This window comes from Rhinolophus ferrumequinum, chromosome 2 (assembly GCF_004115265.2).
Source record: "Rhinolophus ferrumequinum isolate MPI-CBG mRhiFer1 chromosome 2, mRhiFer1_v1.p, whole genome shotgun sequence".
Classification (NCBI taxonomy): domain Eukaryota; kingdom Metazoa; phylum Chordata; class Mammalia; order Chiroptera; family Rhinolophidae; genus Rhinolophus; species Rhinolophus ferrumequinum.
In genome coordinates, this window is record NC_046285.1 from 58759190 (window position 1) to 58779348 (window position 20159).

Here is a 20159-nt window from a genome sequence, read left to right on the forward strand (position 1 = left end):
GCAGACTAGCAGGTGACCCAATTTCAAAATTCATCTCAGAGTCTTTTTCCGGGACTACATCTTGTACCTTCAGGGGTTGAATTCCTTAGGAAACGCGTTCAGAGATTTTGAGATTTGCATGCAGGTTTTTTTTTTATTGGATAGTACTCTCGGAATCAACATCTAAGAGGGAGCAGGGAAGCAAGATTGGGCAGAAGTTGTACTGTGATGCAGAGATCTAGAGCCCACAATGCTTGTACCTGGTGGAGTTGGACGTTATCAATCGTTTTTAGCTTTTATTAAGCATTTGCACCACCATATTTCTGGGGAGGGTTCTGGGATTAGAAGATGACCATAGCTGCATGGCAAGGTCATCCCTCTCACCAACAGGCAGACACTACTAGAGGTATAAGCTATACGCACCCAAAAGGGGAAGAAAAAGCATCTTCTTTAGACGTCTCTGCCCTAAAGATGCGCACAGTTTGCTCTGCGAAGACAAAGCCAGAGGGAGGACAGGGATCTTCAGGGTGCCCTCTTCTGGCGAAGAATCGACTCCACCCTCCCCAATTCTCGTCCTTCGAGGAGCAGGTTGCAAGCCGAATGTGTCGCCTCAGAAATGCCAGCGAGACGCCCCATGACTACCAATGAAGTTCCCAGTGAGGTACAGGTTATGCAGGTTCGTATCCAAAAAGAGGGTGGGTTTTTTGAGACCTTGGGGGGAACGCCGGGTTTCCGAGGCCCGCACACCCCTCCCCGACCGCCCTCTCTGACGAGCAACAGCGGAGCCGTCTCCGCCCATGTTCGCTGAGCAAGCCGGGTAAGCGCGGTCCTAGCGTCTCCTCGGGACTGTCGCTGATAAGTGCCCTTGCCCTGCAGTCTCCAGTGGGAGGAATGCACGGGGACAGGGTGGAACTTTATTTACACCTCTTCAGTCATTCTCGTTCCACTCTACACATCCCTACAAATCTGTGTCGTCTAGTCTCTTTAAATGAAACTGTAGAGGAGGAAACGGCTCCCTTAACCAGACGCCGACGACCGTGGCGTACCGGAACTGACGCGTTACGTGCCCGTGTAAGCCCGCCCACCCGCCGTCGGCTGTTCCGTGGCGGGAACTGAGCCGACTGTGCAGACGGCGGGGACTCTCACCCTGGCAGCGCGGGCCTTCCTGCGTCTAATATTCTCAGACTGGGGGACGGAGCCAAGACTTCGAAACCCGATCGCCCCTTCACCGTCCCGGAAGCCCCAGGAACGAGCCGGCGGCGTCCTCGCTCCGGAGACGAGCGGCTGAAAGGCCCAGGCAGTGCCCAGGAACACGCGCGGGAAGCCTGGGATAACAGGTGACCAGCCGGAGAAGTTGCGACTGTTGCCTTCGCCTTCCTCTTCTCCTGCGCTCTTGATGCCCCTGTGATGTCTTTGTGATGTCTTCCCCTCCGTCGTAGCGCGCACAGGAGCCGGACCAGCGCTCCAGCCTAGCTACCTCCTACCCCTTCGGCAAATGGGGGCTCAGTACAGCATCTTTCAGAGCCCAGCTCTGGATTTATTACTGTTTAGCAAACCTGTGGCAGGGATGGAGTAATCCAAGAACGTTAAAAACCTTGGCTGTTTACAGATGTTAACAATTTTACTTGTTGATCATATACCCATATATCAAGCACAAAACTGTGTTTGCTAAATTCTTTAACTCAGTTGCCTTATGGAATAGGCCTTAGCCCTTTCTACAGAAGGGGAAGCTGTGTCTCATAAATGGTAATTCAGTCATCAAATATTATGGAGCATCTATAATGTACCAGTCATTTCACTAGGTCTGGGGTGAAAAAAGTAGAATTGCCACTAAAGCTGGGAATTTTCAAGCAAGCTAATGATGCCTTTCTATCCATAAAAACAGCCTTCTGCTGCCTGGAAGAATGTTTACCTGAAAGTTAATAGTGGTTATTTTTCTGGGTGAGATTTTTGTCTGATTTTTTTAAACTCCTCGGGCTTTTCTGCGTTGTTTTGATATCTTCAAATGAGCATGTTATCAAAAAACCAGCTGTTTCCGTTTTAATAACAGATTCCCTACCTGAACCAATCCTCCCCAGAGAAAAGCCTCAGAAGGTAGGTAGTAATTGGCTCTGCCAGGAAAAGAGGCCCTGGAGGGGAGCTCTAGGCCCAAAAAAATAAGTGGAGGTTCTCATTTGTGGTATCAGCACTCCTAATTCCTGAGTCCATTCCACAGTCGGCGCTAGAGCTAAGACAGAGATTGTAGAGGCCCACGTAGAGTTTGGCCATTCATGACATTTATCAAAAAGTTTGGAACTCTTAAAAAATTTCCTGACATAAGACTTACCTTTATTCTATAACTTTGTCATTATAAATCGATTCTAAATTCCTTAAGCACTTTGGCCTCTTTTATATCCCTGTAGCCTGCGCTACAATGCATTAAAAGAGTGCTAGGTCATGGGGTGATGTTTTTTTATGTAGTAAGTAATATTGAATAGCTTTGCACAAGGTTAAATGTGCTTTCAGGCAGTACTTTCTCATAATGCTTTCAAAGGAGCTTTTCTTTTTCTGTCTTGCACCTCGTCAGGGTGAAGTAACCATGCAGGCATTTCTAAAAGGCACATCTATCAGTACTAAACCACCATTGACCAAGGATCGCGGAGTAGCTGCCACTGCTGGAAGCAGTGGAGAGAACAAGAAAGCCAAACCTGTTCCATGGGTGGAAAAATAGTAAGAACTCTTGTGTTTTTGTTGAAATAGTTAATAAATTACATCTCTAATCAGTTTTGATCACTTTTCTTTTTCTTTTTTTTTTTTTTCCCTTAAGGGAACAATTTGTTTTATTTTAGATGTTGTCCTTGAAAATCACCCAGTTATGTGGGTTATAGAACCTTGGAATTGAAAGTTACCTTAGAATGATCTAGTTTAATTCTCTTATTTTATAGATGAACTAAGGTCTTCTCTGTAACTCAGGTCTATGGTTTGGTCAGGAGTTCTACGTAAGTCCAAATAATCTGTTCCCCTTTAATGACTGATAGTTGGAAATTGTTGAGGTTTTCTGTATAATTTTTTGCAAAAACAATGCTTGAAGTGGCCTTTAAATTTCAGTCAGCTAAGTGATATTATGACAAGTAGTAGTCGTAACCTCATGCCTCAGTTATTACCAGTGGTTTACAGATAGGGCAGATAAGGCCCTCATATATTTTGTTTGACACCAAGAACGCTTTTAAAAATGGAAAATATCACATAAAAATCAGATATTTTTAATTAAAAAAACATACAAAGCAGAAAAATCTAGATGTTTCAGCTTCTCGCGATTAGGCAACAGTAGATGCAAATTTTCACCTGACAAGTTAGATGGACTTGAATACTGCTGCTCATTTTGGAAAGGTCATACGAGTATGTTCCTCAATGGTTAATAGTCCCTATTTTCTCTCGCCTTATGCTCTTGCCTTCTTCACGCTTGTTATCTGCCTGGCCTCTGCAGGTACTTGAGTAGAGACTCTGGTTTATAACATAACACTGGTTTTCCTAGAAAACTTTATCTGACATGAAATTCCACCTGGCACTGACCAGATTAATTAGAACAGTATGATTCAAAGAACAGTTTTTGCTTAGTTAACTAAGCACAAAGCTTAATCTTAGGGTTGGACTATAACTATACTAGCTTCTTTTAAAATGACACTAGTTAATGATTTAAGATGAAAATTATGTTATACTTCATATTGGTTAAACTTATTTTGTAAGCCCTCATGGAAGTGGATAGATATGCATTTTTTGTGCAGTTAGGTGATGGAAGAAATTGATATTAACCAATTAACAACATAATAACTATGTAACTGTATTAACCAAAATAGTTACCTATCCTAAGATTACTAAATAGTTCTCCCTTTTCAGTTGTTTAGATACCTGATCTTCTTAAAATATAGTATTACTTCCTAGGCAAGTGGTCACTTTAAATTTTTTACCAGTTGGCTTTTGTGATGTAATAAAGTAAAATTCTTTTGTTTAATTTTTGTAAGCATAACAGATGCAAACCATATATCTGGAAAAGTGAAAAATTACTTCACTCCTTCAGTATGTATTTGGTTAAGGTAAATCCACCTACTTCCGATTATGAAAGATTCTCATTTCATTACTAAAATACCAATGATAATTCTCATATATTAGTAAACAGAACACTTGGAGACTTTTCGGTGGCTACTACAGTATACTAAATAACCTCTCTTTTCTATTTCCAGTCGCCCAAAATGTGTGGATGAAGTTGCTTTCCAAGATGAAGTGGTTGCAGTGCTGAAAAAGTCTTTGGAAGGAGCTGATGTGAGTAGCAAATGATGTTTAATGTCACTGGGAAATTTAAGACTTAATTTATTCACCCTTTACCTTCCTTTATAACCTCCCACCCTCTTTAAATACTATGCTATTTATACAGTAGGAGCTTAGTTTTCTTAATCTTTCTATTCTATTTGGATGAACTTCAGCTCATCCAAAGCCCTAATATATCTCTTCACTCCTTTTTCCTCAGTATTGGCCAGACCCAGTTGCTCCTTTGGTCTATTTCCTCTTTGAAACAACTGACATCTTTATAAAATATAAAATCTTGCCCAATCCTGAGCAAAAAGGTGGGACAGGGAACTGACAGAAGCCTGGGATTCCCTTCAGAAATAAGAGGTTTCTGATTTCAGCTTTGAAAATTCCACTTAAGTACATTAGGTAAGGAGCAATCATAAATATGATTCAGCTTAAGATACTAGAAAGACATCTTGGGGAAAAAGTGATGGTATTATGTGAAAAAGCAGCATTTAAAACTGTTAATACTGTGATACCAGTTATATTAAGAATTCTGTGTATTAAGATATATGTGCCCTATTAAGAAAGTTACTGCACTGTTCCATAGACATTTTCAGTCATCATTTTCATCTCTTTGTGCCAGAATACAATTTTAAAAAAATAAAATTTAACTTCTACAGCTCCCTAATCTCTTGTTTTATGGGCCACCTGGAACTGGAAAAACATCCACTATTTTGGCAGCAGCTAGGGAACTATTTGGGTAAGTTGACATCCCTCTCTCTCGTTTTTTCAGACTTGACACCAAAAATTTCTGGTACTGCTTTTCTTTCTCTAAAAATGTGCATTTGGTTTCTCTGTGAAGTTGTTGGGGTTTTGTTTCTGAATTTTTTATTAGTCCAGTGGGCCCATTTCCATTTCCTCCCCTCCAATAAATTAGCTTGCCTACCTACATCTTTTGTAACCTTCATTCTGAACCTTATTCAAAATTTGAATGTACTTCACAGAGAGCCTTGTGAGTTTTTTCATCACTTCTTTTCATTATGATTTTGGAGCCCGGAGAACCCAACCTATCTCATGTCGATAGTTTCATCACTGTCTTAATCATTGCGGTTCAGATCTGTGTCATGTGATAGAATCTGTTTTGTCTAATGCTACTGACTCACACCTCTTCTTGAGTTCCTCCTTTCTCTGGATTTTCCAGGCCATACCTCTGGAGTAGCTAGGCCAGCTCCTTGCCCTCAAGCTTCCTGAGTGTTGTAGCTGATGCAGTATGATTCTGGGTACAGCAGAAAAATCTCTGTGAGCCTCCACCTTAGATTCCTCTTCCTAGACTGACTCTTGGCTTAGCCAACCATTGTTAGGAGCCCTTTACCTAGAAAAGATATATCAGCCCAGGTCTGATACCCATGCATTATGCACCAGCATGGCAAAATATTTTATATTTATCCAGAATTTTTATATCAGGCTATGGCCAAAGGATACATCTGAAATCTTACATGTGAAAATAATTAGATGCCTCTGCAACCATCAAATATGTAAGAATATTTTTATTGAAATGTGAAGGGAGACAAAAGGCAAAGCTGTTATGAACCTAATACTGTTATTGACAGCAACTTTTGCTTCTTAAGGAAATTACAAAAGAGGTTTTCTTGATTATTCCACAACTCAATCAGATCCAAATTGAACCAGCATTAGCAATGTAGTCATAATGAAATTATTAAGTAGTTTATTATTAGTTATTCTAGTTTAGGTCAATCCAAATTATAACTTTTAAAATATCCTTTTAAAAATAATGCCTAATGCCTGTCCTTAGAGAACTTAAAGAACTTATTTTAATTATAAATTCCACATTTGTGAAATATATGTGGTTTTAAAATAGAAAATATATGCACAGAGCTTCTTAAATGTTTAAGCCCATAGAAAAATACTTAGGTTATATATTGCAGCATTGTTTAAAATTGTAACATTTGAAACTATAAATGTCTAACAATAGATGTTAAATAAGTAAATGATGGTACAGTTGTAGGATGGAAGGTCACATAGAGATTAAAATGGTATTTACAGTGGTTCTGATGACATAGCAAGATGTTTATGATACTACCCTAGGTGGAAAATTGATTTAAAATTTTACATATCATGTGACATCATTTACCTATTTTTAAAGCATGGAAAAAAAGCCAAGAGGTTAATTGCATGTCTCTGCAAAACAAAATACAAAAGTGACTGTGTACTTTCTATCCATATTATTTACTAGATGGATTTTGAACTACTGCAGAATGTGCAAGTGTTAAAATGTCGTTTAAACCTGGGTTAAGTGCTCTATGATGTTTCATACTTGTTTCATTTTGACATAGGCCTGAACTTTTTCGATTAAGAGTTCTTGAGTTAAATGCATCTGATGAACGTGGGATACAAGTAGTTAGAGAGAAAGTGAAGAATTTTGCCCAATTAACTGTATCAGGAAGTCGTTCAGAGTAAGTAAGCTCATCTCCCCTTCTCCGTACCATGTCATTATATCTGTTGAAAATACGTTTCTGCCAAATTTACAACTGTTTCTATCTAAATTATTCAAACCCAGAAATGACCTTTCATTATAACTAATTTTGTTTAGCTGTCAAGGATTTTTCACTGACATTTTGTCTAAGGAGTATTTTTAATTACATAATTTAGTGCTACACTCATAAAGTTCTGTAAGATTGTATTAAGCTTTAGTGTATATTTCATAATTAGGGTAACCATTATAAGTTCTTGTCCATATTGAGATGTTTTTAGAGTGAAAGAGCAGGTATTATTAATAATTAAATAGGACTGCCCTGAGTTAAAAAGGATATTTAGTCAACTTATACTCCTTAGGTGGCAAAGGTCCAAGATTAAAGTTTTGGTACTTGGTATACATTTAAATTTGTATCAGAGCACACATTAATAATTTGTAGAAAGTGAACAACTAATTTTTGATAGCCACATTGAATTGACAATGCATATAAACCATATATCTGATAAGGTACTTAGATCAAGAATATAAAAAAACTCACAACTCAATAGTAAAAATACAACCCAATTTTAAAATGGGCAAAGGATCTGAATTACTCCAAATAAGATATATAAATGGCCAAAAAGCACATGAAAACGGCACATCAGCATCATTAGCCATTAGAGAAATGCAAATCAAAACCATGATGAGATCCCACTTTACACTCACCAGGATGGCTATCATCAAAAAGACAGTATATAACACAACTATTGTTAAAAATGTGGAGAAGTTGCAACTCTTATACATTGCTGGTTGGAATGTAAAATGGTGCAGCCACTTTGAAGAGTTTGGCAATTCTTCACAAAGTTAAAACATAGTTACCACATAACCCAGCAGTTCTAGTCCTAGGTATACATATACCTACAAGAAATAAAACATGTCTATTCAAAACATGTACACAAATGTTCATAATAGCATTATTCATAATGGTCAAAACATCAAAATAACGTCCAACTAATGAATGGACGAAAAAAATGCAGTATGTCCATTTACCATACTGACAATTACAAAGAATGAAGTAATAACACTACAACAGGGATGAACCTTGAAAACACTGCTAAGTGAAAGAAACCAATCACAAAAGACAACATTATATTGACATCATATAATGCCATTTATAGAAAATGTCCAGAACAGGCAAATTGTGGAAAAAGAAAGTAGAGATTCATGATTGCCTATGGCTGGAAGGGTTGGAAGAGTAGTGGCTCCTAATGGGCACAGGGTTTCTTTTTGGGATGATGAGAATGTTCTAAAATTAGATTGTGATATGTGAATTATAAATTTTAACTCCTATGTGTTTCTCTGAATCAGTGGGAAGCCATGTCCTCCTTTTAAGATTGTGATTCTGGATGAAGCAGATTCTATGACCTCCGCTGCTCAGGCAGCTTTAAGACGAACCATGGAGAAAGAGTCTAAAACCACTCGATTCTGTCTCATCTGTAACTATGTTAGTCGGTATGTTAGTCGGTTTTGCCCTGAAGGTGGATGCTAGATAGCCTTATTTTGATAACCGCCAATTACGGAGAAAAAAAACGTAAATGTCTCAACACTATATTAATTTCATCATCAAATCTTGATTTTTTTTCTTGATAAAAATGAGTTCTTTGGGGGAAATTCCTTAAACACTGACTTTTTTCCCCAATATTTTACAGAATAATTGAACCTCTGACCTCTAGATGTTCTAAATTCCGCTTCAAACCTCTGTCAGATAAAATTCAACGGCAGCGATTACTAGACATTGCTGATAAAGAACATGTGAAAATTAGCAATGAGGTAATTACTAATTCCTTGCTGAATTCTTATGAAGAGGCCCTGAAAGGAGTCCTATGTGTATTTCCATTTCTGATGCCAATTCTTCAGGCAAAGTTAAGCTAAATGAGCTACAGTTGAAATGTGTAGGCATTACAGGTTCAGTCTTTCAGTTACCTTTAGAAGTTTATGATCAATATTTCAGTGACCCAAAACAGGCAGATTTCATCCATATAATGCAAATTCTGCCACAACAAATCTGCGTGACAACATTTTAGTCACTACCTAATACTTCAAAACAGTGATAGAATATATAGGCCTCTTATTCATTATAACAATTGAACCATATTTTGAATTTTGTTTTATGTAATCAAGAAATAGGATGAGAAATATGGAACATCTCTGTCTGCAAATTTCTTTCAAAGGCAAGAGGTCTCTATCCTTCCATTGGACTGATGCTATCTCCATGAATTGTTCCACTATAGGACTGATAATATTCCCTCAAAAACAGAAATGAATTGTTTTCCTCCCAACTCTAGGCTAAAATAATAGTGCTTTTCTTTTTACTAAAGCCAAAAAGTCTAACTGACCATCATAGGTAAAAAAAAAAAACCTCTTTTATTTTCAGGGAGTATCTTATCTTGTTCAAGTGTCAGAAGGAGACTTAAGAAAAGCCATTACATTTCTTCAAAGTGCTACTCGATTAACAGGTGGGAAAGAGGTCACAGAGAAGGTGATCACGGATATTGCTGGGGTAAGAGCACTAGTTATTCTAAAATTCTTTTAAAAGGCTTTTTGTGGCTTTTACAAAATTATCATTCAATATATACAAAATGCTTATTATGTGCTTAGTCCATTCAAGTTGCTGTAACAATACCACAGGCTGTGAGTGGCTTACAAACACCAGACTCATTTCATAGTTCTGGAGGCTGGGAAGTCTAAGATCAAATTGCCCACAGATCCAGTGTCTTAAGAACTACATCCTACCATGTTTCCCCGAAAATTAAGACCTAGCCGGACAATCAGCTCTAATGCATTGTTTGGAGCAAAAAATTAATAAGACCAGGTCTTATAGTAAAATAAGATCGGATCTTATACTAACTTTTGCTCCAAAAGACACACTAAAGCTGATTGTCCGGCTAGGTCTTATTTCTGGGGAAACATGGTAGTTCATCCTAGGTCTCCTGATTTCACAGATGGCCTTTCCTACTGCATCCTCCTGTGGCAGAAGGGAGCATCTGAGGCCTCTTAGGACCTAAGTCCCTTTGAGGTCACTTCTCCCTCATGACCTAATCAACTCCCAAAGGCCCCATCTCCAAATACCATCACTTGTGGAATTAACATGAAGGGGCTATAGCATGTGCCAAATACTGGGCTAGGAACAGTGTAATAAGGGAATAACCTGGGAGTATGAGAATGCTTCAGGGATGTGGCAGTTCAAGATTTAACAAATATCCGTTCTCACAACTTCTGACAAAGGGTCATATATAAAAGACATTTTCAACTTACAGAAAATGGAAAACCATACTGTCTTTGGATACTCCCTTGTCAGGCCTCACCTCGGGACCAATACAATTCCTAAGGCATTTTTCACACCATAATGAAACTTCAGGCATTGGTATCGGGCCCTTTTCAAACCAGTAAAGTGTCATTCATTAGTGGCATCTTTACTTGGATAAAGGGCACTTCCCCTTAAAATTACTTTTGAAACTACTTGATATTAACCACTGCTCTTGAATAGCTAGCAACCAGGTATCAGCCAGTTACCATGGGGAGAACTTAATCATCCGGTTTCATCATGGGTCCACACTGGAGAGAAGCAAAGCAATGTTTGTATACTCACTAGAGCTATTAAAGGAAAATGCACCACCCTTACAGCAGTGACTAATGTATTGGCGTAGCCAGGGCAAGAGGTTAGTTACCTGGAGGGCCTACAGTGGTACCTGTTTTCAAACGTCTCCATTGCCGAACATTTCAGTTTATGAACATTCTCCATTGACCAACATTTCGGTTTATGAACACTATAAATTTTATGGATCTAGCATTGATAGTAAAATTCACGCTAAATTTGCAGTTTAAGGAGTTGATTTTAAAGGTATGGAATGGATTAATCCATTTTGTATCACTTTCTATGGGGAAACTGCACCTTGGTTTTCAAACGTTTCAGAACTCGGTCTTCCAGAACGGATTACATTAGAAAACCAAGGTACCACTGTAGTTCAACTTCAGGTCCAATAGTTCTCCGGAGCTCAGAATATAAGCATAAAGGCTTACAACTAGCCCTTTTCATTCTCCTTTACCTCCCCAGCTTACGAATTCAGTATCAGGACAGCCGTTTTTTGCACACAATGAACCACCCACGCATGGAATAATGGCATTAAAAAAAGGGAGTGTAGGCTCCACAGTACAGTCCAACTCTTCACCAAAATAATTCAACTTTTTAGGTAGTACCAGCTGAGACAATTGATGGAGTATTTGCTGCATGTCAGAGTGGCTCTTTCGACAAACTGGAAGCTGTGGTAAAGGTAAAACTATTTTATTAACTTTGGGGGAAAAGTTCAATCATACCAAGTGCCAATTTTTCCATTACAGGACTTAATAGATGAGGGTCATGCAGCAACTCAGCTTGTAAATCAACTTCATGATGTGATTGTAGAGAATGATAACCTTTCTGATAAACAAAAGTCCATTATTACCGAAAAACTTGCTGTAAGTAAGCACTTTTGCACATTTCAGCAAAATGTTCATACCTGAAAGGGCAATTTACTAAACCTTTCTTTTTCTCGTAGGAAGTAGATAAATGCTTAGCAGATGGTGCTGATGAACATCTCCAACTTATCAGCCTCTGTGCTACTGTGATGCAGCAATTAACTCAGAATTGTTAAGTATTCAATTTATATATTTTGTAAAAAAATAAAATGACTAAAGCACCTTTAAAGTGAATATACAATTTATTTAACATTCAAACTTCATTAAGACATGTGCAATATGGCAATTTTACTGGGGGTTTAACCCTACCTAGGATATGATTGCTTGCTGGGGCTTAGCAACAGGGTCCAGTTCACACTTAGCACTAATTAAATACTTTATTGAATAAATACAATACCAACAAAATGCATCCAAATGCTTTCTAAAAAAAAAATCAATTTTAAAGGCCTTTCTATTTAGGCTAATGACAACACAATAAAGGCAGATAAGCTAGTTTAACATAATTGGCTGATTTTATACAGCACTTATATCTTTTAGTCCACAAGTATATTATTAAATGATAGAGAACATCTAATACAACCATTTCTACATAACTAGGAAATAAATTTCTAAGAAAGAAAGATTTTACAGACCCCATCTTTTACACCCAACCCCAACAGTCTAACTCTAAAGAGGATAAAGCCAATGACTTTCCTCACAAGAGCTCACGACTAATGTCGCTTTGCTATCAAAAATCTGTATTTCTGATCCGTTATGAGCATTGAGACAAGATTCAGATTCCCAAAGAAAGCACAATGCACGTTGTGATCGCCTATTCAGCAACAGCGGGCACTGCATTCAAGACTATCTCATCCCAGGAATTAAATAAGGTCAGCCACATTCATAGGCATTTCCTCCACTGTAGTATTGTAGAAAGTCTCAATGTCACGAAGAATCCTCTTGTCTTCTTCAGTAACAAAGTTTATAGCCACACCTTTCCTCCCAAATCGACCCCCTCTGCCAATTCTGTGTAAGAAAAGAAACCAGCAATTAGTGTTGTTACTTCTCCTGGGTGTGAGCTACTGAACCTGATGATCCATTTGTTAACCACCAGCTGCTGTTTACTTTATCAAGGTTATAGTTCGCGCTTCTAATTGCAGCACTATCTGCTAATCAATATCTAGAGAAAGAAGTCTTCCTTTGCAGTTAGTGCCAAAAGGATTCAAGGCTTGTCTGGCTGCAAAATGAGATTTTATCAGGCGTCTTGAGCACTATTATTATTTTTAAAGCAGATGACAGTATTGTGTTTGGGGTAGTGAAATTTAAAAGCCCATACCAAAGCGGGCCAGCCAAGAGCAGATGTCAGCCTGGGACAGATGTAAACACCAGGGATAAAACAAAGAATAGTTATGCAATCCATTTCGACGCACTTCTGGAACTGTAAACTGTAAATACAAATGCTACATGGTTAACTATTGTCTAAAACTTACTTTTTCCAGTGGGAAAACAAGTATTTGGTATGGTAACCCAAACTCATCACTGCTTTTTTGCTCATTTTCACACGTTGTAACTCAAATTACTCAAACGTGTTTACCTCCAAAACAACTTTCTACCTTCCTCATAGAAACCAGACAATACAAACCACCTAATAGGCTATAATATACAAAAATGCCTTGGCCGGAGCAACTTAAAATATCAAATAATCATGACAAAAGAAAAACAAATATAAATACCGACTCGCTCTTTATTCAAACAGTGTGCTGTTTCGCTTATGATTCCACGTCCTAAATTACGTCAACGCCGTTTCTGAGTGCCATCTCGTCATCAACTGCGGCTATCGACTCCTGTATTTTTTAAAAAGTCTTTTTTTACATCACATAACAAAGTACAATTCAATTTATTTAGGGATAAAGCCACTATAACTAAACCAGGGACTGCTCAAATTGCTACCAGACGACACCAAGAAAATCCCAACTATAAAGGAAATCACCAAGAAAGCACATGGACACACAAGAGCATCACTAAAAATAAAGCTCAAAAATATGCTAAGACCAACAGCTCTAAAGCAATCTAATCCGTATGTATGAAAGCCCACAATTTGGGCAATATTTACAACCGTTTTCCCACTGTACATGACCAATCTTCCCAAGTACAATTTTAATTACATCCTACCAAGTTTATTGTCTACCTACTGAACGAATTCCCTGAATTGAGGTAACGTTTCAGACAAATCAGTCAACAGAATGAAAAGGCAACACATGAACTTGTTTTACCAATACAGTAAGTCAAGGTGCCACCTACTCACCTGTGAATGTAATTTTCACGATTGGTAGGTAGATCATAGTTTATAACCAATGACACTTGTTGCACATCAATCCCACGAGCCTGAAATACAACGGTATGTTTAAATTTAATTAAATAACTAGAGATCTCTAATGTAGGCCACAAATTAGTAGTGAACTATATGTTTAGTGATATAGTCCACTGTGGAGCGTGGTCTTTTCTTTATTCTCCCAAACAGTCCAAGTTGGTAAAGGTTATTGAAAAACCTTCCCCCCAGAAAAGCTTTTGGTAGGATTAAGAAACAGCAGTTAAGAGACTTACCAACAAGTCAGTGGTGATCAGAACACGACTTGACCCTGATCGAAATTCTCTCATGATAACATCTCTTTCCTTCTGGTCCATGTCACCATGCTGCAAATTAACAAACCTTAATTCCAGAATCACTAGTCAAATCAGTATTACTTAACTTTACTGAAATGTATGAGACCAAGCGTCCCTGGCTGCTACAGGAGTTTAACAGACAGGTATAGTTAAGAAACAACTTTTTTTTGAGCAGGGGGAACGACAACACAGCACTTAACAGCTATATTGTAGTCTAAATCCTGCTTTAATGAAAATATACACATTGTAATTACCATTACTAGGTTAGAACACCTCTTACCAGAGCGGAAACCGTGAAGTCCCTGGCATGCATTTTCTCAGTGAGCCAGTCCACCTTGCGCCTTGTATTGAGAAAAATAACAGCCTGTGTGATCGTCAGTGTCTCGTACAAGTCACAAAGTGTATCCAATTTCCACTCCTATAATATTTCAAAGAAAAAGTTAATCATTAAAACAATTTAATTTCCAACTTACAGCCATTAGAAATTCAGTTAAGTCGGTCTAGACATATTGCACCAAATCTTGAGACAAAGGACACTGGACATTAAGAAAGAGGTCCACCCCAGTCTTTACAATCTAGTGCAGTTACTTTTCTTCTTGTGTGTACTCTGCTAGCATTATTGCAAAAACCAAGATGTGATCCCAGTTTCTGCAATTTTAGCACAGTGCTTATACAAGAAGGTAAAAAAAAGTGGCTACATTTTTATGTTTAATTAGACACATTACCTCTCTTTCAACGTTAATGTAAAACTGTTTGATTCCTTCAAGAGTCAATTCTTCCTTTTTCACCAGAATTCGAATTGGATCTCTCATGAATTTTTTGGTCACTTCCAATACATCAGTTGGCATTGTAGCAGAAAGCAACACCACCTTAAAAAGACAATGATGTTGTCACACAAGTAGCCCAACTTTCAAAATATTCAAGAAAACATGTTTGAGACCAAGCGTCTCTGTCTTGCTATGGAATTGTGCTAGACAGAGATAGTTTTGCATCAATTGCTGTAAGCAGGGGGAACGACAATAAAACACTTCAGTTGTATTGTAACAATACCTGCATTAAACAATCTCCAGATATGGGTGAAAGGTAAAGCTCACCTGAATACTTGTATTTAATTTTTGGAAAATCTCATAGATTTGATCCTTAAACCCTCGGCTCAACATTTCATCTGCTTCATCCAAAACAAACATTTTGATCCATTTTGGAGCTGTCAAAAACAAAGTCATACTATCACTTCTAGATTCTCAGGGATACTATTTGTGTTTATTTATAATAGCAAAAAAAATGTACGCTCTCAATAGACAGTACTTACAAAGATATCTTCTGTTTAACATATCAAACACTCTCCCTGGTGTGCCAACAACAATATGTGGTGCTTCAGCCTGCAGTTTTTGCATTTCATTTCTAACATTGGTTCCACCAATGCAGGCATGACAAGTTGCTCCCATGTAGTCTCCAAGTGCCAGGATTACCTTTTGGATCTAAAAGCAAAGAGCCTTAATTATTTTCCAGCAGAATTACAGGCTGTGATTAAACTTTTAAAGCATAATGGCAAATATCTGGTCTGCAAACAGCTTTTATGCATGCAACACACTTAACTACTTCCAAGCTTAATATGCAGACTGATCTAACTGCTTCAAGGTAAAATTCCCTTAAAATACTTCTTGTACCTTGTCAAACTTAGGATCCTGTTGCCCCAGGTACCAGCTAGATTTATAACTAAAAACATTTCCTTCGTTACTCTTCATTGTGTAGGAAGGTGTAAATAGTGGGATCAAGCTCTGCAATTACAACCTAGACAAGATACTTTTCCCACAGGGCAGTAACATATAATCTTGACTTTAACAAAGCCTAGCTTTATTAGCGAGGTTTCCTTCAAAGCCAATATAGATAGCAGTGAGCTTTGAAAACATCGTGCACCAGATGCATCACAAACTGAGACAGTCAAGTGATAACATGTCACTGCAGTTTTCATGTTGCACAACTGCATTCAAAAAAATAGGAATCTAGTCCACCCTAAACAGAAAGCTTTGGTTTCTCCATTATAACCCTGTGAACCATACCTGCACACCCAGTTCCTATTTACTTTCAACAAAAACTCCCTGCATGCACGGACAGTTAAGAGGGCTCTGATAGGACCAATTTATACTAAGCTTTAAATTTTTCAGTTGTGAAACTTGAACCTATGCAACACGCAAGCAGTTTTTTTGAACTACACTATCAATACCTGTTGAGCCAGTTCTCTGGTGGGGGCCAATACTAGTGCTTGGGTCTCCTTGAACTCAATCTCCAACTGTTGCAGGATGGAAATAGCAAATGTGGCTGTCTTGCCAGTACCTGACTGAGCTTGAGCAATCACATCATACCCTAAAAAAAGTAGGATACATATTTACCGATCCCACATCAAAAAGTCAATTCTAGTTCACACCATGTATTCCATTTGGAACATGAATTATGCCCAAATAATTAAGTGATCAGCAATGAGTATTCTCTTCATTTCAGGTCAGTCCCGAAAGATGATTGCCATCATTTCACTTTAAGGAATACAAATAGGTGCTAGACCCCCAGAAGTTATTTTCCCTTTTATGGTGCAGGTCTATGTAAAACAATGAATTTTTTTTAAACTGCCGAGTTCTTTTACCTTTAATACAAGGAATAATAGCTCTCTGCTGAATAGCTGAAGGCTTCTCAAAACCATAAGCATAGATGCCCCGAAGAAGAGACTCCTTTAAATTCATATCGTCAAAGTTATCAACAATTTCATTCCAGTTGCTCTATAAATTAAAAATAAGTAAAAATAAATAGTATGAACAAACTCACCTTTCCAGAATTTCAAAATCCACACACAATTTCTTACCTCGATGACACCATCGGGGTCCATTCCCTCTGGGCCGCCATGTTCTCTGCAAAGAACACTGCAGTTAGATTAACAAGCCATCCTAACTGCACATGAGGGGATAGCCCTTTACAACCAGTCTATCAGGTTACCCTCCTCCTGCACGTGTGCATTTCCTACTAAAAAAGCAATGGAAGCTGGTGGCACAGGGCACATAATTTACTGTGCACCTGCCCAAAGGTTGAGAACGCAGGACGGACGGCAAGGCCCCACGGACACTGGCTTTCCCCCAAGCCCTTGCGCCAGGTGCTGCCGTCTCGGCGGCGGGCCGTCTCGCGAGAGGTCCACGCGCTGAGCTCCGCCCCTAACACTGCGCAAGCCGGGGTGATTGACGCGGGCCGAGGCCTGGCGAAGGCCATGCCAACGGCTCGCCGAGACCCCGTTGCTGGTCTGGTCCCAGCGCGCCTTTTGGCCGCGGCGAGTGGGCGCCGCTGTCACCCTCCCCGCACCCCACCTTCAGTCTAACATTTCAATCGCGCGGTTCGCTGCAAATAAAGCTTTGGGCCCCGGTTACACTGTACCGAATGCGGACTGCGCCACGGCTTTAACTAAGTGTCGGGCTCCGTACGGGCAGGGGAAGCAGCCGAGATCTAAAAGGATCTTCAGGAAAAAAAGACACCCTTCAACCACTCCATTTTCGTACCCTTATCTCGTGTCCCCTCGCTCAGGGGCTCTACCCATCATGGAAGCTTCTCGAAGGACACAGGGGTACCTTACCCCAAGGAAATGCCTATGAACCCGGCGTTCCCTGACTCCACGCCAGCTACTACAATTTCCTCTGGCGCCATTTGACCTTCACCACAAAACAGCACCAACGAAAATGCCCTGTACCTGTTATAATCCGCGGAGCCACCAGACATGTTCCGAAAAACCACTCAGCGCCCGACTGAAAAGACAGTCAGACCGCCCCACCCGTTTTTTATAGGCTCGTGGCCGGAACCCGTTTTCTGCGGAGGAATTTTCTCGTCGTTCTTCATTAGCCACAAAATTGTGGCCCTGGTGTCCTTACCTCAGAAAGTGTCCTCAGAAGGTCGGTGGGAAAATCCAAGTTGGTTATGTCAAGATATTACAGGGACGCTGGGAATCCCAGGACCGTAGGAGAAGGATGGGACTCTTTGCTTGGCGGCGGAAGAATATTGCAGCAAGCGGCGCCGACCCGCGTTCCCCTCCCTCCCTGCTCCTACGGGGTTTCCGCGTCCCTGAAGCAGAGGCGGCCCCGGGGAGCCGGGCAGGACCGGGAGGCGGAAGCCCGAGGCGCGCTGCACTCTGGCTGGCCCGGGCGTCCCCGGGGGCAGGAGGGCCCGGGCTCATTTTTCGCCGCTGGCGCTTGGTGCGGAGAGGCAGGCACCTCCACGTTCTGCTCTAGAGGGAGATCGGGTTTTTCCGCCCGATTAAATAGCTGCGGGGAAAGGTTATTTAGTCAGACGGTAAAGAGCCGCTTGGCTTTGAGCCCGAGCGTTTAACATCCGTTCCGATTGTAAAAGTGTGAAACTCTTGCTAGGGAAAATGTCGGCCACCTAGCACGTCCCAGAAAACCGGGTTTACCCTGTATTGTGCAGGGCGAGAAAAACCGTGTGTCATTTGCAAATGTCTCTGGAGTAGACAATTCGATTCTCACGTTGCTTCTAGTCTTCTCTCGCTCTTTAAAATAATGCTAATAATTTTAACAGGTGTGAGGAATACCTGATAAAGTCATTGTAAACTTTTGCAAACATATAATAGCTAAGGAGGATTACTTTTCCTTGTAACGCAAGAATTTAAATGGATGCTTCTGACAGATACAGCTCCTTGCTGCTTTGGGACTAGATAGGTTTTGACTCTGGTCATTAAAAAAACTAAACAAATTGAATTTAATTGCTTATACATTATGAATATTGATTTGCTGAAGATGAGAGCAACACAACCCTTGCTGCTTGAATAAACTGCCTGATTCTTTAAGCTCCTTGAAGTTTTCAACTGTAGCTCTAACCGAGGCCTGTTGGTAAAAAAAAAAAAAAAAAAAAATGTATTTAGTATTTAGTCATTTAACTTTAAAATACAATCCTACACATGCTGCAAGATATCATCACAAATATTCAGGAAAACATTTTCTCATTAATTCGGAAGACCAACCAAAAGTCTGATAACTGTAAAAACTGACGCTTAATTTTCTACATTTGTATATCATATTTGATATATTTGGTTATAAATACCACATGTATTTTTTAAATCATTAATTTATTTATTTGAAAATTATTATCGTGCCAGGAACTGTGACAGAAACTAATACCATGATCACAAAGTGGACTTGGCTGTCAGTCTAGTGATGCTATCCATCCCCCTGTAATGCTGAAATGCAGATTTGAGGTAATGCCAGACATTTTCTAGGAAAGGAAGTCAGAGATCCTTATTGTCTCATGTAAAACCTACTGAAAAATCTTCTGGGATCTAACAAAGTGGAGAAAATACTAAATCAGGAAAGTGACCAACCATTTAGTCTCACTTAAGTCTTTAGGGTGAAATCACTCAGTCATAGGGTGAAATCAATTAATACCTCATGGTTGAGTGTTTTAGGTTTAGCACTACCATTGCAAGCTGTGGAGGATTTCCAGAGTCTCTTAAGAGGAAATAATCGAAGGCTAATCTCTGGTTTAGGTCACAGTGGTTCAAGTTGTTTTAAGGAAAGAAAGTTTCATAATTTAAAATTCAGTCAAAATCCAGAGCCTGCAACCCTACAATGTATTTCTAATGAATGGTGTGCTCACCACATTTGTATTTGCTTACTAAATAGCATTAAGTAATAAATGAGTTAAAGACTTAAAACATACACAAGTTTTGCAAATCAATTTAGAGCATACTCTTGTACCGTTGAGATAAATTTTTCTACTTAACTGAGATCTGAAATTAGATAGCCTTCTCGGAGACAACCACAAATGCTTTGGTGCTAACCTGGAGTCTGGAGGCCATTTATATTTCAAATGATGCTAAAAATCAGATTCCTTCCTTATGTGAGCCCCCCTAGTTTAGATTTGCTCTTCAGTATCATCAGCTGACAGTCCTAAACCCATCTAGCAATTGTAAGCCAATTGTCACCAAATGAATCAAGGAATTAGTACAAATTTGTCAGTATGACATGGAAAAACAATAACAAAACCTTTAAGAGTATGCTTTATGTTGTTAGTGACATCTTTCTATAGAAAATACCATGTATTTTCATCATTCAGGGAGTGTTGTGTGCCATCTTGAGGTTCTCACATTATTTCAAGTCCATCAATTGATTTGAAGTGATAGCTGTACATTTAAAGCAGTGTCTTGATAAGCTTTTGATATGCAAAAGTTTGTTAAGGTATGTGTTTTGGATCTTCAACTCATTTATTACTTATTAATGTCATTTATTATTTAGCAAAC

At 39.2% G+C, this 20159-nt stretch overlaps 2 protein-coding genes and 5 non-coding genes across 13 annotated transcripts; 1 reads left to right on the forward strand and 6 right to left on the reverse strand.

Moving 5' to 3' along the window:
* The first annotated feature begins 1072 nt into the window (after window positions 1–1072).
* Window positions 1073–11703, forward strand: RFC4 (replication factor C subunit 4). 4 transcript variants are annotated; one of them, XM_033127878.1, is made up of 11 exons: window positions 1073–1316; window positions 2546–2688; window positions 4200–4278; window positions 4929–5008; window positions 6603–6722; window positions 8090–8233; window positions 8431–8551; window positions 9156–9281; window positions 10972–11052; window positions 11120–11236; window positions 11317–11703. In XM_033127878.1, exons 2-11 carry the CDS (start codon window positions 2558–2560, stop codon window positions 11410–11412), a joined length of 1095 nt encoding a protein of 364 aa, XP_032983769.1. In that variant the 5' UTR covers window positions 1073–1316; window positions 2546–2557; the 3' UTR covers window positions 11413–11703. The 4 variants fall into 4 exon arrangements, with proteins under 4 accessions (XP_032983769.1, XP_032983761.1, XP_032983786.1 ...); XM_033127870.1 differs by lacking the exon at window positions 1073–1316 and adding an exon at window positions 1334–1725; XM_033127895.1 differs by lacking the exon at window positions 1073–1316 and adding an exon at window positions 1790–1920.
* Window positions 11460–17709, reverse strand: EIF4A2 (eukaryotic translation initiation factor 4A2). 4 transcript variants are annotated; one of them, XR_004425124.1, is made up of 12 exons: window positions 17604–17709; window positions 16734–16779; window positions 16518–16650; window positions 16104–16243; window positions 15189–15357; window positions 14974–15083; window positions 14605–14748; window positions 14160–14297; window positions 13820–13909; window positions 13521–13600; window positions 12949–13059; window positions 12104–12241 (listed from the first exon to the last, which is right to left on the reverse strand). XR_004425124.1 is itself a non-coding variant. In XM_033127850.1 (11 exons), the coding sequence occupies exons 1-11, from the start codon at window positions 17630–17632 to the stop codon at window positions 12097–12099; spliced, it is 1224 nt and encodes a 407-aa protein (XP_032983741.1). In that variant the 5' UTR covers window positions 17633–17709; the 3' UTR covers window positions 11460–12096. The 4 variants fall into 4 exon arrangements, 2 of the variants coding, with proteins under 2 accessions (XP_032983741.1, XP_032983731.1); XR_004425123.1 differs by having other exon boundaries at window positions 16734–16791; window positions 17604–17660; XM_033127850.1 differs by lacking the exon at window positions 12949–13059 and having other exon boundaries at window positions 11460–12241.
* LOC117014658 (small nucleolar RNA SNORA4) lies at window positions 13650–13790 on the reverse strand. Its single transcript, XR_004421574.1, has one exon. It is a non-coding gene; the product is annotated as a small nucleolar RNA SNORA4 (small nucleolar RNA).
* On the reverse strand, window positions 13975–14106 carry LOC117014618 (small nucleolar RNA SNORA63). Its single transcript, XR_004421553.1, has one exon. It is a non-coding gene; the product is annotated as a small nucleolar RNA SNORA63 (small nucleolar RNA).
* On the reverse strand, window positions 14384–14561 carry LOC117014711 (small nucleolar RNA SNORA81). The gene has a single exon (XR_004421591.1). It is a non-coding gene; the product is annotated as a small nucleolar RNA SNORA81 (small nucleolar RNA).
* Window positions 14809–14935, reverse strand: LOC117014622 (small nucleolar RNA SNORA63). Its single transcript, XR_004421555.1, has one exon. It is a non-coding gene; the product is annotated as a small nucleolar RNA SNORA63 (small nucleolar RNA).
* On the reverse strand, window positions 16345–16413 carry LOC117014726 (small nucleolar RNA SNORD2). The gene has a single exon (XR_004421596.1). It is a non-coding gene; the product is annotated as a small nucleolar RNA SNORD2 (small nucleolar RNA).
* Window positions 17710–20159: the final 2450 nt, after the last annotated feature.

Excerpts from the sequence above, each read along its gene's own strand:
- RFC4 (XM_033127870.1), top strand. Across the intron at positions 2,689-4,199 it reads GTTCCATGGGTGGAAAAATA|TCGCCCAAAATGTGTGGATG; the intron begins GTAAGAACTCTT and ends TTCTATTTCCAG. Across the intron at positions 11,053-11,119 it reads AACTGGAAGCTGTGGTAAAG|GACTTAATAGATGAGGGTCA; the intron begins GTAAAACTATTT and ends TTTCCATTACAG.
- EIF4A2 (XM_033127840.1), bottom strand. The coding sequence starts at position 17,632 with ATGTCTGGTGGCTCCGCGGATTATAACAG. Across the intron at positions 13,601-13,819 it reads TGATCACCACTGACTTGTTG|GCTCGTGGGATTGATGTGCA; the intron begins GTAAGTCTCTTA and ends GTTGTATTTCAG. Across the intron at positions 12,242-13,520 it reads CGTGAAAATTACATTCACAG|AATTGGCAGAGGGGGTCGAT; the intron begins GTGAGTAGGTGG and ends TTTCTTACACAG.